Raw genomic sequence first — 17,110 nt, forward strand, 5'->3', positions numbered from 1 at the left:
TTTTGTACTTCCGTTGATTTTCCTTCCTATCTATATTTTTACCTTATACTATACTCTATAACATATCCAAAATTTGGGCCATTCTGCTGACATCTAAGGGCGGATTTCACCTCTGAACCCTCGTGAGTCCCTACAGAGCGCATCTAGACCAGAAACCATAATTTAACGTGATTTAACAATTTTAATCCAAGATGGTCCCTTCATTTTGATTTCTTTTGTATTTTCGTTGATTTTTCTTCCTATCTATATTTTTACCTTATACTTTACTCTATAACATATCCCAAATTTGGGCCATTCTGCTGACATCTAAGGGGCGGATTTCACCTCTGAACCCTCGTGTGTCCCTACAGAGCGCATAAAGACCAGAAACCATAATTCAACGAATTTTAATCCAAGATGGTCCCTTCATTTTGATTTCTTTTGTACTTCCGTTGATTTTCCTTCCTATCTATATTTTTACCTTATACTATACTCTATAACATATCCAAAATTTGGGCCATTCTGCTGACATCTAAGGGCGGATTTCACCTCTGAACCCTCGTGAGTCCCTACAGATCGCTTCTAGACCAGAAACCATAATTTAACGTGATTTAACAAATTTTAATCCAAGATGGTCCCTTCATTTTGATTTCTTTTGTATTTTCGTTGATTTTTCTTCCTATCTATATTTTTACCTTATACTTTACTCTATAACATATCCCAAATTTGGGCCATTCTGCTGACATCTAAGGGGCGCATTTGACCTCTGAACCCTCGTGTGTCCATACAGAGCACGCAAAGACCAGAAACCATAATTCAACGAATTTTCATCCAAGATGGTCCCTTCATTTTGATTTCTTTTGTACTTCCGTTGATTTTCCTTCCTATCTATATTTTTACCTTATACTATACTCTATAACATATCCAAAATTTGGGCCATTCTGCTGACATCTAAGGGGCGGATTTCACCTCTGAACCCTCGTGAGTCCCTACAGAGCGCATCTAGACCAGAAACCATAATTTAACATGATTTAACGAATTTTAATCCAAGATGGTCCCTTCATTTTGATTTCTTTTGTATTTTCGTTGATTTTTCTTCCTATCTATATTTTTACCTTATACTTTACTCTATAACATATCCCAAATTTGGGCCATTCTGCTGACATCTAAGGGGCGGATTTGACCTCTGAACCCTCGTGTGTCCATACAGAGCACGCAAAGACCAGAAACCATAATTCAACAATTTTAATCCAAGATGGTCCCTTCATTTTGATTTCTTTTGTACTTCCGTTGATTTTCCTTCCTATCTATATTTTTACCTTATACTATACTCTATAACATATCCAAAATTTGGGCCATTCTGCTGACATCTAAGGGGCGGATTTCACCTCTGAACCCTCGTGAGTCCCTACAGAGCGCATCTAGACCAGAAACCATAATTTAACGTGATTTAACAATTTTAATCCAAGATGGTCCCTTCATTTTGATTTCTTTTGTATTTTCGTTGATTTTTCTTCCTATCTATATTTTTACCTTATACTTTACTCTATAACATATCCCAAATTTGGGCCATTCTGCTGACATCTAAGGGGCGCATTTGACCTCTGAACCCTCATGCGTCCATACAGAGCACGCAAAGACCAGAAACCATAATTCAACTAATTTTAATCCAAGATGGTCCCTTCATTTTGATTTCTTTTGTACTTCCGTTGATTTTCCTTCCTATCTATATTTTTACCTTATACTATACTCTATAACATATCCAAAATTTGGGCCATTCTGCTGACATCTAAGGGGCGGATTTCACCTCTGAACCCTCGTGAGTCCCTACAGAGCGCATCTAGACCAGAAACCATAATTTAACGTGATTTAACAATTTTAATCCAAGATGGTCCCTTCATTTTGATTTCTTTTGTATTTTCGTTGATTTTTCTTCCTATCTATATTTTTACCTTATACTTTACTCTATAACATATCCCAAATTTGGGCCATTCTGCTGACATCTAACGGGCACATTTGACCTCTGAACCCTCGTGTGTCCATACAGAGCACGCAAAGACCAGAAACCATAATTCAACGAATTTTAATCCAAGATGGTCCCTTCATTTTGATTTCTTTTGTACTTCCGTTGATTTTCCTTCCTATCTATATTTTTACCTTATACTATACTCTATAACATATCCAAAATTTGGGCCATTCTGCTGACATCTAAGGGGCGGATTTCACCTCTGAACCCTCGTGAGTCCCTACAGAGCGCATCTAGACCAGAAACCATAATTTAACGTGATTTAACAATTTTAATCCAAGATGGTCCCTTCATTTTGATTTCTTTTGTATTTTCGTTGATTTTTCTTCCTATCTATATTTTTACCTTATACTTTACTCTATAACATATCCCAAATTTGGGCCATTCTGCTGACATCTAAGGGGCGCATTTGACCTCTGAACCCTCGTGTGTCCATACAGAGCACGCAAAGACCAGAAACCATAATTCAACGAATTTTAATCCAAGATGGTCCCTTCATTTTGATTTCTTTTGTACTTCCGTTGATTTTCCTTCCTATCTATATTTTTACCTTATACTATACTCTATAACATATCCAAAATTTGGGCCATTCTGCTGACATCTAAGGGATTTCACCTCTGAACCCTCGTGAGTCCCTACAGAGCGCATCTAGACCAGAAACCATAATTTAACGTGATTTAACGAATTTTAATCCAAGATGGTCCCTTCATTTTGATTTCTTTTGTATTTTCGTTGATTTTTCTTCCTATCTATATTTTTACCTTATACTATACTCTATAACATATCCCAAATTTGGGCCATTCTGCTGACATCTCAGGGGCGCATTTGACCTCTGAACCCTCGTGTGTCCATACAGAGCACGCAAAGACCAGAAACCATAATTCAACGAATGTTAATCCAAGATGGGCCCTTCACGTTGATTTCTTTTGTACTTCCGTTGATTTTCCTTCCTATCTATATTTTTACCTTATACTATACTCTATAACATATCCAAAATTTGGGTCATTCTGCTGACATCTAAGGGGCGGATTTCACCTCTGAACCCTCGTGAGTCCCTACAGAGCGCATCTAGACCAGAAACCATAATTTAACGTGATTTAACGAATTTTAATCCAAGATGGTCCCTTCATTTTGATTTCTTTTGTATTTTCGTTGATTTTTCTTCCTATCTATATTTTTACCTTATACTTTACTCTATAACATATCCCAAATTTGGGCCATTCTGCTGACATCTAAGGGGCGCATTTGACCTCTGAACCCTCGTGTGTCCATACAGAGCACGCAAAGACCAGAAACCATAATTCAACGAATTTTAATCCAAGATGGTCCCTTCATTTTGATTTCTTTTGTACTTCCGTTGATTTTCCTTCCTATCTATATTTTTACCTTATACTATACTCTATAACATATCCAAAATTTGGGCCATTCTGCTGACATCTAAGGGGCGATTTCACCTCTGAACCCTCGTGAGTCCCTACAGAGCGCATCTAGACCAGAAACCATAATTTAACGTGATTTAACAATTTTAATCCAAGATGGTCCCTTCATTTTGATTTCTTTTGTATTTTCGTTGATTTTTCTTCCTATCTATATTTTTACCTTATACTTTACTCTATAACATATCCCAAATTTGGGCCATTCTGCTGACATCTAAGGCGATTTGACCTCTGAACCCTCGTGTGTCCATACAGAGCACATAAAGACCAGAAACCATAATTCAAATCAATTTTAATCCAAGATGGTCCCTTCATTTTGATTTCTTTTGTACTTCCGTTGATTTTCCTTCCTATCTATATTTTTACCTTATACTATACTCTATAACATATCCAAAATTTGGGCCATTCTGCTGACATCTAAGGGATTTCACCTCTGAACCCTCGTGAGTCCCTACAGAGCGCATCTAGACCAGAAACCATAATTTAACGTGATTTAACAATTTTAATCCAAGATGGTCCCTTCATTTTGATTTCTTTTGTATTTTCGTTGATTTTTCTTCCTATCTATATTTTTACCTTATACTTTACTCTATAACATATCCCAAATTTGGGCCATTCTGCTGACATCTAAGGGGCGCATTTGACCTCTGAACCCTCGTGTGTCGTCAGGCAGAGCGCGCAAAGACCAGAAACCATAATTCAACTAATTTTAATCCAAGATGGTCCCTTCATTTTGATTTCTTTTGTACTTCCGTTGATTTTCCTTCCTATCTATATTTTTACCTTATACTATACTCTATAACATATCCAAAATTTGGGCCATTCTGCTGACATCTAAGGGGGATTTCACCTCTGAACCCTCGTGAGTCCCTACAGAGCGCATCTAGACCAGAAACCATAATTTAACGTGATTTAACTAATTTTAATCCAAGATGGTCCCTTCATTTTGATTTCTTTTGTATTTTCGTTGATTTTTCTTCCTATCTATATTTTTACCTTATACTTTACTCTATAACATATCCCAAATTTGGGCCATTCTGCTGACATCTAAGGGCGCATTTGACCTCTGAACCCTCGTGTGTCCATACAGAGCACGCAAAAGACCAGAAACCATAATTCAAATCAATTTTAATCCAAGATGGTCCTTCATTTTGATTTCTTTTGTACTTCCGTTGATTTTCCTTCCTATCTATATTTTTACCTTATACTATACTCTATAACATATCCAAAATTTGGGCCATTCTGCTGACATCTAAGGGCGGTTTCACCTCTGAACCCTCGTGAGTCCCTACAGAGCGCATCTAGACCAGAAACCATAATTTAACGTGATTTAACAATTTTAATCCAAGATGGTCCCTTCATTTTGATTTCTTTTGTATTTTCGTTGATTTTTTCTTCCTATCTATATTTTTACCTTATACTTTACTCTATAACATATCCCAAATTTGGGCCATTCTGCTGACATCTAAGGGCGCATTTGACCTCTGAACCCTCGTGTGTCCATACAGAGCACGCAAAGACCAGAAACCATAATTCAACAAATTTTAATCCAAGATGGTCCCTTCATTTTGATTTCTTTTGTACTTCCGTTGATTTTCCTTCCTATCTATATTTTTACCTTATACTATACTCTATAACATATCCAAAATTTGGGCCATTCTGCTGACATCTAAGGGGCGGATTTCACCTCTGAACCCTCGTGAGTCCCTACAGAGCGCATCTAGACCAGAAACCATAATTTAACGTGATTTAACAAATTTTAATCCAAGATGGTCCCTTCATTTTGATTTCTTTTGTATTTTCGTTGATTTTTCTTCCTATCTATATTTTTACCTTATACTTTACTCTATAACATATCCCAAATTTGGGCCATTCTGCTGACATCTAAGGGCGATTTGACCTCTGAACCCTCGTGTGTCCATACAGAGCACGCAAAGACCAGAAACCATAATTCAACAATTTTAATCCAAGATGGTCCCTTCATTTTGATTTCTTTTGTACTTCCGTTGATTTTCCTTCCTATCTATATTTTTACCTTATACTATACTCTATAACATATCCAAAATTTGGGCCATTCTGCTGACATCTAAGGGGCGGATTTCACCTCTGAACCCTCGTGAGTCCCTACAGAGCGCATCTAGACCAGAAACCATAATTTAACGTGATTTAACGAATTTTAATCCAAGATGGTCCCTTCATTTTGATTTCTTTTGTATTTTCGTTGATTTTTCTTCCTATCTATATTTTTACCTTATACTTTACTCTATAACATATCCCAAATTTGGGCCATTCTGCTGACATCTAAGGGCGATTTGACCTCTGAACCCTCGTGTGTCCATACAGAGCACGCATAAAGACCAGAAACCATAATTCAAATCAATTTTAATCCAAGATGGTCCCTTCATTTTGATTTCTTTTGTACTTCCGTTGATTTTCCTTCCTATCTATATTTTTACCTTATACTATACTCTATAACATATCCAAAATTTGGGCCATTCTGCTGACATCTAAGGGGCGGATTTCACCTCTGAACCCTCGTGAGTCCCTACAGAGCGCATCTAGACCAGAAACCATAATTTAACGTGATTTAACGAATTTTAATCCAAGATGGTCCCTTCATTTTGATTTCTTTTGTATTTTCGTTGATTTTTCTTCCTATCTATATTTTTACCTTATACTTTACTCTATAACATATCCCAAATTTGGGCCATTCTGCTGACATCTAAGGGGCGCATTTGACCTCTGAACCCTCGTGTGTCCATACAGAGCACGCAAAGACCAGAAACCATAATTCAAATCTAATTTTAATCCAAGATGGTCCCTTCATTTTGATTTCTTTTGTACTTCCGTTGATTTTCCTTCCTATCTATATTTTTACCTTATACTATACTCTATAACATATCCAAAATTTGGGCCATTCTGCTGACATCTAAGGGGCGCATTTCACCTCTGAACCCTCGTGAGTCCCTACAGAGCGCATCTAGACCAGAAACCATAATTTAACGTGATTTAACGAATTTTAATCCAAGATGGTCCCTTCATTTTGATTTCTTTTGTATTTTCGTTGATTTTTCTTCCTATCTATATTTTTACCTTATACTTTACTCTATAACATATCCCAAATTTGGGCCATTCTGCTGACATCTAAGGAGCGCATTTGACCTCTGAACCCTCGTGTGTCCATACAGAGCACGCAAAGACCAGAAACCATAATTCAACGAGATTTAATCCAAGATGGTCCCATCATGTTGATTTCTTTTGTACTTCCGTTGATTTTCCTTCCTATCTATATTTTTACCTTATACTATACTCTATAACATATCCAAAATTTGGGCCATTCTGCTGACATCTAAGGGGCGGATTTCACCTCTGAACCCTCGTGAGTCCCTACAGAGCGCATCTAGACCAGAAACCATAATTTAACGTGATTTAACAATTTTAATCCAAGATGGTCCCTTCATTTTGATTTCTTTTGTATTTTCGTTGATTTTTCTTCCTATCTATATTTTTACCTTATACTTTACTCTATAACATATCCCAAATTTGGGCCATTCTGCTGACATCTAAGGGCGCATTTGACCTCTGAACCCTCGTGTGTCCATACAGAGCACGCAAAGACCAGAAACCATAATTCAACTAATTTTAATCCAAGATGGTCCCTTCATTTTGATTTCTTTTGTACTTCCGTTGATTTTCCTTCCTATCTATATTTTTACCTTATACTATACTCTATAACATATCCAAAATTTGGGCCATTCTGCTGACATCTAAGGGGCGGATTTCACCTCTGAACCCTCGTGAGTCCCTACAGAGCGCATCTAGACCAGAAACCATAATTTAACGTGATTTAACTAATTTTAATCCAAGATGGTCCCTTCATTTTGATTTCTTTTGTATTTTCGTTGATTTTTCTTCCTATCTATATTTTTACCTTATACTTTACTCTATAACATATCCCAAATTTGGGCCATTCTGCTGACATCTAAGGGGCGCATTTGACCTCTGAACCCTCGTGTGTCCATACAGAGCACGCAAAGACCAGAAACCATAATTCAAATCTAATTTTAATCCAAGATGGTCCCTTCATTTTGATTTCTTTTGTACTTCCGTTGATTTTCCTTCCTATCTATATTTTTACCTTATACTATACTCTATAACATATCCAAAATTTGGGCCATTCTGCTGACATCTAAGGGGCGGATTTCACCTCTGAACCCTCGTGAGTCCCTACAGAGCGCATCTAGACCAGAAACCATAATTTAACGTGATTTAACGAATTTTAATCCAAGATGGTCCCTTCATTTTGATTTCTTTTGTATTTTCGTTGATTTTTCTTCCTATCTATATTTTTACCTTATACTTTACTCTATAACATATCCCAAATTTGGGCCATTCTGCTGACATCTAAGGGGCGGATTTGACCTCTGAACCCTCGTGTGTCCATACAGAGCACGCAAAGACCAGAAACCATAATTCAAATCTAATTTTAATCCAAGATGGTCCCTTCATTTTGATTTCTTTTGTACTTCCGTTGATTTTCCTTCCTATCTATATTTTTACCTTATACTATACTCTATAACATATCCAAAATTTGGGCCATTCTGCTGACATCTAAGGGGCGGATTTCACCTCTGAACCCTCGTGAGTCCCTACAGAGCGCATCTAGACCAGAAACCATAATTTAACGTGATTTAACGCAATTTTAATCCAAGATGGTCCCTTCATTTTGATTTCTTTTGTATTTTCGTTGATTTTTCTTCCTATCTATATTTTTACCTTATACTTTACTCTATAACATATCCCAAATTTGGGCCATTCTGCTGACATCTAAGGGTCGCATTTTACCTCTGAACCCTCGTGTGTCCATACAGAGCACGCATAAAGACCAGAAACCATAATTCAAATAATTTTAATCCAAGATGGTCCCTTCATTTTGATTTCTTTTGTACTTCCGTTGATTTTCCTTCCTATCTATATTTTTACCTTATACTATACTCTATAACATATCCAAAATTTGGGCCATTCTGCTGACATCTAAGGGGCGGATTTCACCTCTGAACCCTCGTGAGTCCCTACAGAGCGCATCTAGACCAGAAACCATAATTTAACGTGATTTAACGAATTTTAATCCAAGATGGTCCCTTCATTTTGATTTCTTTTTGTATTTTCGTTGATTTTTCTTCCTATCTATATTTTTACCTTATACTTTACTCTATAACATATCCCAAATTTGGGCCATTCTGCTGACATCTAAGGGCGCATTTGACCTCTGAACCCTCGTGTGTCCATACAGAGCACGCATAAAGACCAGAAACCATAATTCAAATCAATTTTAATCCAAGATGGTCCCTTCATTTTGATTTCTTTTGTACTTCCGTTGATTTTCCTTCCTATCTATATTTTTACCTTATACTATACTCTATAACATATCCAAAATTTGGGCCATTCTGCTGACATCTAAGGGGCGGATTTCACCTCTGAACCCTCGTGAGTCCCTACAGAGCGCATCTAGACCAGAAACCATAATTTAACGTGATTTAACGAATTTTAATGCAAGATGGTCCCTTCATTTTGATTTCTTTTGTATTTTCGTTGATTTTTCTTCCTATCTATATTTTTACCTTATACTTTACTCTATAACATATCCCAAATTTGGGCCATTCTGCTGACATCTAAGGGGCGCATTTGACCTCTGAACCCTCGTGTGTCCATACAGAACGCAAAAGACCAGAAACCATAATTCAACTAATTTTAATCCAAGATGGTCCCTTCATTTTGATTTCTTTTGTACTTCCGTTGATTTTCCTTCCTATCTATATTTTTACCTTATACTATACTCTATAACATATCCAAAATTTGGGCCATTCTGCTGACATCTAAGGGGCGGATTTCACCTCTGAACCCTCGTGAGTCCCTACAGAGCGCATCTAGACCAGAAACCATAATTTAACGTGATTTAACTAATTTTAATCCAAGATGGTCCCTTCATTTTGATTTCTTTTGTATTTTCGTTGATTTTTCTTCCTATCTATATTTTTACCTTATACTTTACTCTATAACATATCCCAAATTTGGGCCATTCTGCTGACATCTAAGGGGCGCATTTGACCTCTGAACCCTCGTGTGTCCATACAGAGCACGCAAAGACCAGAAACCATAATTCAACTATTTTTTTTCTTAATGATACGCCTCCTTCCGATTTCTTTTGTACTTTCCGTTGATTTTCCTTCCTATCTATATTTTTACCTTATACTATACTCTATAACATATCCAAAATTTGGGCCATTCTGCTGACATCTAAGGGCGGATTTCACCTCTGAACCCTCGTGAGTCCCTACAGAGCGCATCTAGACCAGAAACCATAATTTAACGTGATTTAACGAATTTTAATCCAAGATGGTCCCTTCATTTTGATTTCTTTTGTATTTTCGTTGATTTTTCTTCCTATCTATATTTTTACCTTATACTTTACTCTATAACATATCCCAAATTTGGGCCATTCTGCTGACATCTAAGGGCGCATTTGACCTCTGAACCCTCGTGTGTCCATACAGAGCACGCAAAAGACCAGAAACCATAATTCAACTAATTTTAATCCAAGATGGTCCCTTCATTTTGATTTCTTTTGTACTTCCGTTGATTTTCCTTCCTATCTATATTTTTACCTTATACTATACTCTATAACATATCCAAAATTTGGGCCATTCTGCTGACATCTAAGGGGCGGATTTCACCTCTGAACCCTCGTGAGTCCCTACAGAGCGCATCTAGACCAGAAACCATAATTTAACGTGATTTAACGAATTTTAATCCAAGATGGTCCCTTCATTTTGATTTCTTTTGTATTTTCGTTGATTTTTCTTCCTATCTATATTTTTACCTTATACTTTACTCTATAACATATCCCAAATTTGGGCCATTCTGCTGACATCTAAGGGGCGCATTTGACCTCTGAACCCTCGTGTGTCCATACAGAGCGCATAAAGACCAGAAACCATAATTCAAATCTAATTTTAATCCAAGATGGTCCCTTCATTTTGATTTCTTTTGTACTTCCGTTGATTTTCCTTCCTATCTATATTTTTACCTTATACTATACTCTATAACATATCCAAAATTTGGGCCATTCTGCTGACATCTAAGGGGCGGATTTCACCTCTGAACCCTCGTGAGTCCCTACAGAGCGCATCTAGACCAGAAACCATAATTTAACGTGATTTAACGAATTTTAATCCAAGATGGTCCCTTCATTTTGATTTCTTTTGTATTTTCGTTGATTTTTCTTCCTATCTATATTTTTACCTTATACTTTACTCTATAACATATCCCAAATTTGGGCCATTCTGCTGACATCTAAGGGGCGCATTTGACCTCTGAACCCTCGTGTGTCCATACAGAGCACGCAAAGACCAGAAACCATAATTCAACGAATTTTAATCCAAGATGGTCCCTTCATTTTGATTTCTTTTGTACTTCCGTTGATTTTCCTTCCTATCTATATTTTTACCTTATACTATACTCTATAACATATCCAAAATTTGGGCCATTCTGCTGACATCTAAGGGGCGGATTTCACCTCTGAACCCTCGTGAGTCCCTACAGAGCGCATCTAGACCAGAAACCATAATTTAACGTGATTTAACTAATTTTAATCCAAGATGGTCCCTTCATTTTGATTTCTTTTGTATTTTCGTTGATTTTTCTTCCTATCTATATTTTTACCTTATACTTTACTCTATAACATATCCCAAATTTGGGCCATTCTGCTGACATCTAAGGGGCGCATTTGACCTCTGAACCCTCGTGTGTCCATACAGAAACGCACGAAGACCAGAAACCATAATTCAAATCAATTTTAATCCAAGATGGTCCCTTCATTTTGATTTCTTTTGTACTTCCGTTGATTTTCCTTCCTATCTATATTTTTACCTTATACTATACTCTATAACATATCCAAAATTTGGGCCATTCTGCTGACATCTAAGGGGCGGATTTCACCTCTGAACCCTCGTGAGTCCCTACAGAGCGCATCTAGACCAGAAACCATAATTTAACGTGATTTAACGAATTTTAATCCAAGATGGTCCCTTCATTTTGATTTCTTTTGTATTTTCGTTGATTTTTCTTCCTATCTATATTTTTACCTTATACTTTACTCTATAACATATCCCAAATTTGGGCCATTCTGCTGACATCTAAGGGGCGCCATTTGACCTCTGAACCCTCGTGTGTCCATACAGAGCACGCAAAAGACCAGAAACCATAATTCAACAATTTTAATCCAAGATGGTCCCTTCATTTTGATTTCTTTTGTACTTCCGTTGATTTTCCTTCCTATCTATATTTTTACCTTATACTATACTCTATAACATATCCAAAATTTGGGCCATTCTGCTGACATCTAAGGGGCGGATTTCACCTCTGAACCCTCGTGAGTCCCTACAGAGCCCATCTAGACCAGAAACCATAATTTAACGTGATTTAACGAATTTTAATCCAAGATGGTCCCTTCATTTTGATTTCTTTTGTATTTTCGTTGATTTTTCTTCCTATCTATATTTTTACCTTATACTTTACTCTATAACATATCCCAAATTTGGGCCATTCTGCTGACATCTAAGGGGCGCATTTGACCTCTGAACCCTCGTGTGTCCATACAGAGCACGCAAAGACCAGAAACCATAATTCAAATTTTAATCCAAGATGGTCCCTTCATTTTGATTTCTTTTGTACTTCCGTTGATTTTCCTTCCTATCTATATTTTTACCTTATACTATACTCTATAACATATCCAAAATTTGGGCCATTCTGCTGACATCTAAGGGGCGGATTTCACCTCTGAACCCTCGTGAGTCCCTACAGAGCGCATCTAGACCAGAAACCATAATTCAACGAATTTTAATCCAAGATGGTCCCTTCATTTTGATTTCTTTTGTATTTTCGTTGATTTTTCTTCCTATCTATATTTTTACCTTATACTTTACTCTATAACATATCCCAAATTTGGGCCATTCTGCTGACATCTAAGGGCGCATTTGACCTCTGAACCCTCGTGTGTCCATACAGAGCACGCAAAGACCAGAAACCATAATTCAACAATTTTAATCCAAGATGGTCCTTCATTTTGATTTCTTTTGTACTTCCGTTGATTTTCCTTCCTATCTATATTTTTACCTTATACTATACTCTATAACATATCCAAAATTTGGGCCATTCTGCTGACATCTAAGGGGCGGATTTCACCTCTGAACCCTCGTGAGTCCCTACAGAGCGCATCTAGACCAGAAACCATAATTTAACGTGATTTAACTAATTTTATCACAAGATGGTCCCTTCATTTTGATTTCTTTTGTATTTTCGTTGATTTTTCTTCCTATCTATATTTTTACCTTATACTTTACTCTATAACATATCCCAAATTTGGGCCATTCTGCTGACATCTAAGGGGCGCATTTGACCTCTGAACCCTCGTGTGTCCATACAGAGCACGCAAAGACCAGAAACCATAATTCAACTAATTTTAATCCAAGATGGTCCCTTCATTTTGATTTCTTTTGTACTTCCGTTGATTTTCCTTCCTATCTATATTTTTACCTTATACTATACTCTATAACATATCCAAAATTTGGGCCATTCTGCTGACATCTAAGGGGCGGGTTTCACCTCTGAACCCTCGTGTGTCCCTACAGAGCGCATCTAGACCAGAAACCATAATTTAACGTGATTTAACGAAGTTTAATCCAAGATGGTCCCTTCATTTTGATTTCTTTTGTATTTTCGTTGATTTTTCTTCCTATCTATATTTTTACCTTATACTTTAGGGACCGTTCACAAACACTTGTAAGGGGGGGGACTGATGCAAAAAAAATTTATCGCGAACATTTTTCGGGGCCCCCCCTTTACAGACCTCAAAAATTTCAGGGCCCCCCTTTTTGACATGAAAATTATCGGTCAACCCCAGGGCGGATTTAGGGGCGCAGCAGCGCCCCTCTATTTTTGACTATCAAAGGCGCCGTAACTTAAAAATACAAAAATTGTAAGAAATTAAAAAAAAAGGAACAAATTCGGCCATGAAAAGCAAACAATGGGCCAAAACCGTTGAGTTTTCGAGGGGGTAACCCCCTTTAACATATTTTTTACGTCGTCGACCAAAAGGCGCCCCCTTCATCAAAAATTCCTGGATCCGACCCTGACCCCATAGAAAAGCATATAAACTCAATTTTCCCAGAAAAATTTGTGGTCATTTTTTCAGGGCCCCCCTTAGGAGGGTCAAAAAATTTTCAGGGCCCCCCCTTTTTGCATCAGGCCCCCCCACAAGTGTTTGTGAACGGTCCCTTACTCTATAACATATCCAAAATTTGGGCCATTCTGCTGCACGCGGATTAGTTTCGGGAGCCAAACTTTTAACCAGATTTGGGATTCACCATGCATTTTGTGATATTCTGAAGATTAATCAATTGCATATCTTTTAGTTCAATGATAATAAATAATCGTGGCTAATTATGTTGCTCCCAAGGGACACCCAACTTGTTTGCACTATCGACCTTTTTTTTAATGAAACTACCAAGGGTTACACCAAATGCGGAAGGATTGAGTGGTGTGCTATCTTGCTTTAAGACGACGTACTGTGAATACCACACTGTTACACCCAATAGACATGATAGAGCGCCCAATTTATTTTCAATATATCGATTTTCTGGCAGAATCACATTGGTTCAGGTTACGTGAATCACGCTATTGTGGACCATCCTTCTGATACTTGAGTGTTTGGACAAGCGGAACGGTTTTTTGTCTACCTCTCTGTTTGTAAACAAACCAGGAGGTCGAAATCGTCCTCCTCGCCGAATACGAAAGTCAGCGTAATAGTACGGCACTGGAGCATGATGATGTCGACTGATGATAATGATCAATTCACATTTTTATTTACATTTCAAGGCGAAATTACATCAACTTACCATAATTTCGTAGCAATGTTGAAAGTCTTGAAGACATTGCCATCTCTGCTGCTTGTTAAAGGCACTTGATTTTTCACTCAGCAGGTTTGTGTGAAGGAATTTGTAGGCCTTTTACAAGTTCTAAGACTACATAACCAGTGCAAAATTAGGTGCTGACCCGAAATCAACTTTACACAGGGCGCATAAGATAAAATTACCAAATGGTTAGTCTCATTCCATCCGTTTTTGTTTATCTTTATTTTCAATGAGCAATGACCAATATTCTCAATGATCATTGTGCAAACGTGCGAAAAGTTACTAGGAGCTTCCAGGGGCCTATAGTTTCGCCTGGTTGTAAATTCAATGAACAATGAGCGTTTACAAATTCATATGCACCTAAAAAGGAGGTCTTTCCAAAAGGGGGTCATCAGTGAGTGGGAAAAAATTTGGGTCAAAATATAAAGTAGATGCAAAAATTCATCAAAATTTTTCAAATTTGAAGAAAAATTATGAAAAAACGGGGTCACTGAGAGATTATCAAAAATTTCCCAATAATAATGGGGTCATGATTGGGCCCTGGCCATTGGGTGGGAGGGAGTTCAAAACAAGAGGTCATTGGGTGAGAGGGAGTTAAAAAATGGGGGTCAATGTGGCCGTACATCACCGTTAAATGCCCCCAGCACGGCAATCCCCCAAATAACGTTATTTAGGTAATTTCGGTCGGTCAAATTATTTTTTTCAACACATGATGGTCATAGGCCTATTTCCAAATTATTTGGTCAGGCTATTTTTAACACCTAGGGCATCCTTAAGATTTAAAAAACATTTTCAACTTCAAGTAGAAATATTGTTTTTAGTAATTTTTGGTGTCCATTTTTTAAGAAATTGGAAACTATTAGTCTCTCATGTCCTATTTCCTCGAATTGATGAAATAATATCGGATTTTTGACCAAAAATGAGCATTTTTGTACCGATTTTTCCCACAATAAAAATCGATATTTGTGAACAAGGATGTGTGCTTGATTACAGGGGCGTAAATCCATTTTTGAAAGTGGGGGGGACACATGAAAATTATTAGTTATTCCTACTTCGGCGCGACAGCGCCGCACGTCGCGCCTCCGCGACGTAGGGGGGTGTCTGAGGGGATGTGCCCCCCTCAGAAGTAAAAAACGTTTGCAAAATAAAGACCTACTTGAAGCCATTTGGTGGACCATTTTGGCACTATTATTGTGTAAAATTTTAGCTTGAAACAGCTGAAAAATTGTGAAATGACGGCCTAATAAGCGATTCGTGGACAAGTCTTCACTCAAACAGAAGCGAAAGCGACCACTTGTTTATGTATAGGCAGGGGGGTGTCTGAGGGGGGAAGTTACCCCCTCAGAAGTAAGAAGTTTTGCAAAATGAAGACCTAATTGAAGCCATTTGGTGGTTTGGTGGACCATTTTGGCACTATTATTGTGTAACAGTTTAGCTTGAAACAGCTGAAAAATTGTGAAATGACGGCCTAACTTGTGGACAAGTCTTCACTAAAACAGAAGCGAAAGCGACCACTTGTTTATGTATACGCAGGGGGTGTCTGAGGGGATGTTCCCCCTGAGAAGTAAAAACTTTTGCAAAATGAAGACCTAATTGAAGCCATTTGGTGGACCATTTTGGCACTATTATTGTGTAAAATTTTAGCTTGAAACAGCTGAAAAATTGTGAACTGACGGCCTAACTTGTGGACAAGTATTCACTAAAACAGAAGCGAAAGCGACCACTTGTTTATGTATACGCAGGGGGGTGTCTGAGGGGAGATGTTCCGCCCTGAGACGTTGGAAATTTTTGCAAAATGAAGACCGAATTGAAGCCATTGGTGCATAATTTTTACACTGTTATCATAAAAAAAAATATTAAAAAAAGGGACCAAACTCAATTTGCAAAATTTTACTTGAGATTTGAGATTCGGAATTATTACTAAAGCATGCATGGATTGATGTTGAAGTCAGCATTGAATCCGTCTTAAAACTGACTTTGGTGATAAAATGTGACGGGCCCTGCATATCGACGGGCCCGCAGTAGGCCTACAGGCTTTTGGGCCGAGGACCCGCCTTCAAGCAATGCCCAAAATAATAAGGGGTAGCCTACTCATTACGTGCAATTTAACATTTTTTCCTTCTCTTTTTCTCCCTTTTCTCTTCTCTTTTTTCTCTCTTTTTCTCCCTTTCTCTTCTATTTTTCTCCTTTTCTCCCTTTCTCTTCTCTCCTTTCCCTTTTTTTTTTGGGGTGGGGACCAAAGAAATGTGGGGGGACATTTGATATTGTGTCCCCCACTTTGAAAAATGAGGGGACGTGTCCCCTGTCCCCACCCGATTTACGCCCTTGCTTGATTAATTTTGCAAGACAAATGTCACAAAAACAACTTGCTCATCTACTTTTTCTTCATACTCCCCAGGCGGCGGATGACATGATCGAGCCGGCAACTCGTGAAACCGCCCGGCCGTATGGCATTTTCCATATAGGCCTAGGCCTACTCGGTTAGTTTTGTGGGGTTCATTATCGAACCCCAACGGTTTTAGCTTGTATTTATATTATTTATCAACATAGGCTAGGCCTATTTGTTTGTGATATTTCAAGCGTTTTAAAATTTCAAAATAATCCCATTCAATTACACGGTTGACGATGAAAATTTACTGAATTTAGGGACTGCACGTCATACACCACCACCTGTAGGCCTACTCCCGTGACCAAAGTTA

The 17,110-nt window shown here is 37.8% G+C and overlaps 1 protein-coding gene across 1 annotated transcript in view; it reads right to left on the bottom strand.

Moving 5' to 3' along the window:
- LOC140158546 (NADH dehydrogenase [ubiquinone] flavoprotein 1, mitochondrial-like) overlaps positions 1-14,571 on the bottom strand; it is a 54,076-nt gene extending 39,505 nt beyond the window's left edge. Inside the window, exon 1 of the mRNA XM_072181668.1 lies at positions 14,397-14,571. Coding sequence (XP_072037769.1) covers positions 14,397-14,439 — 43 coding nt within the window. The 5' untranslated portion in view covers positions 14,440-14,571. The remainder of the gene's footprint in view (positions 1-14,396) is intronic.
- Positions 14,572-17,110: the final 2,539 nt, after the last annotated feature.

This window comes from Amphiura filiformis, chromosome 8 (genome assembly GCF_039555335.1).
Source record: "Amphiura filiformis chromosome 8, Afil_fr2py, whole genome shotgun sequence".
Lineage (NCBI taxonomy): Eukaryota > Metazoa > Echinodermata > Ophiuroidea > Amphilepidida > Amphiuridae > Amphiura > Amphiura filiformis.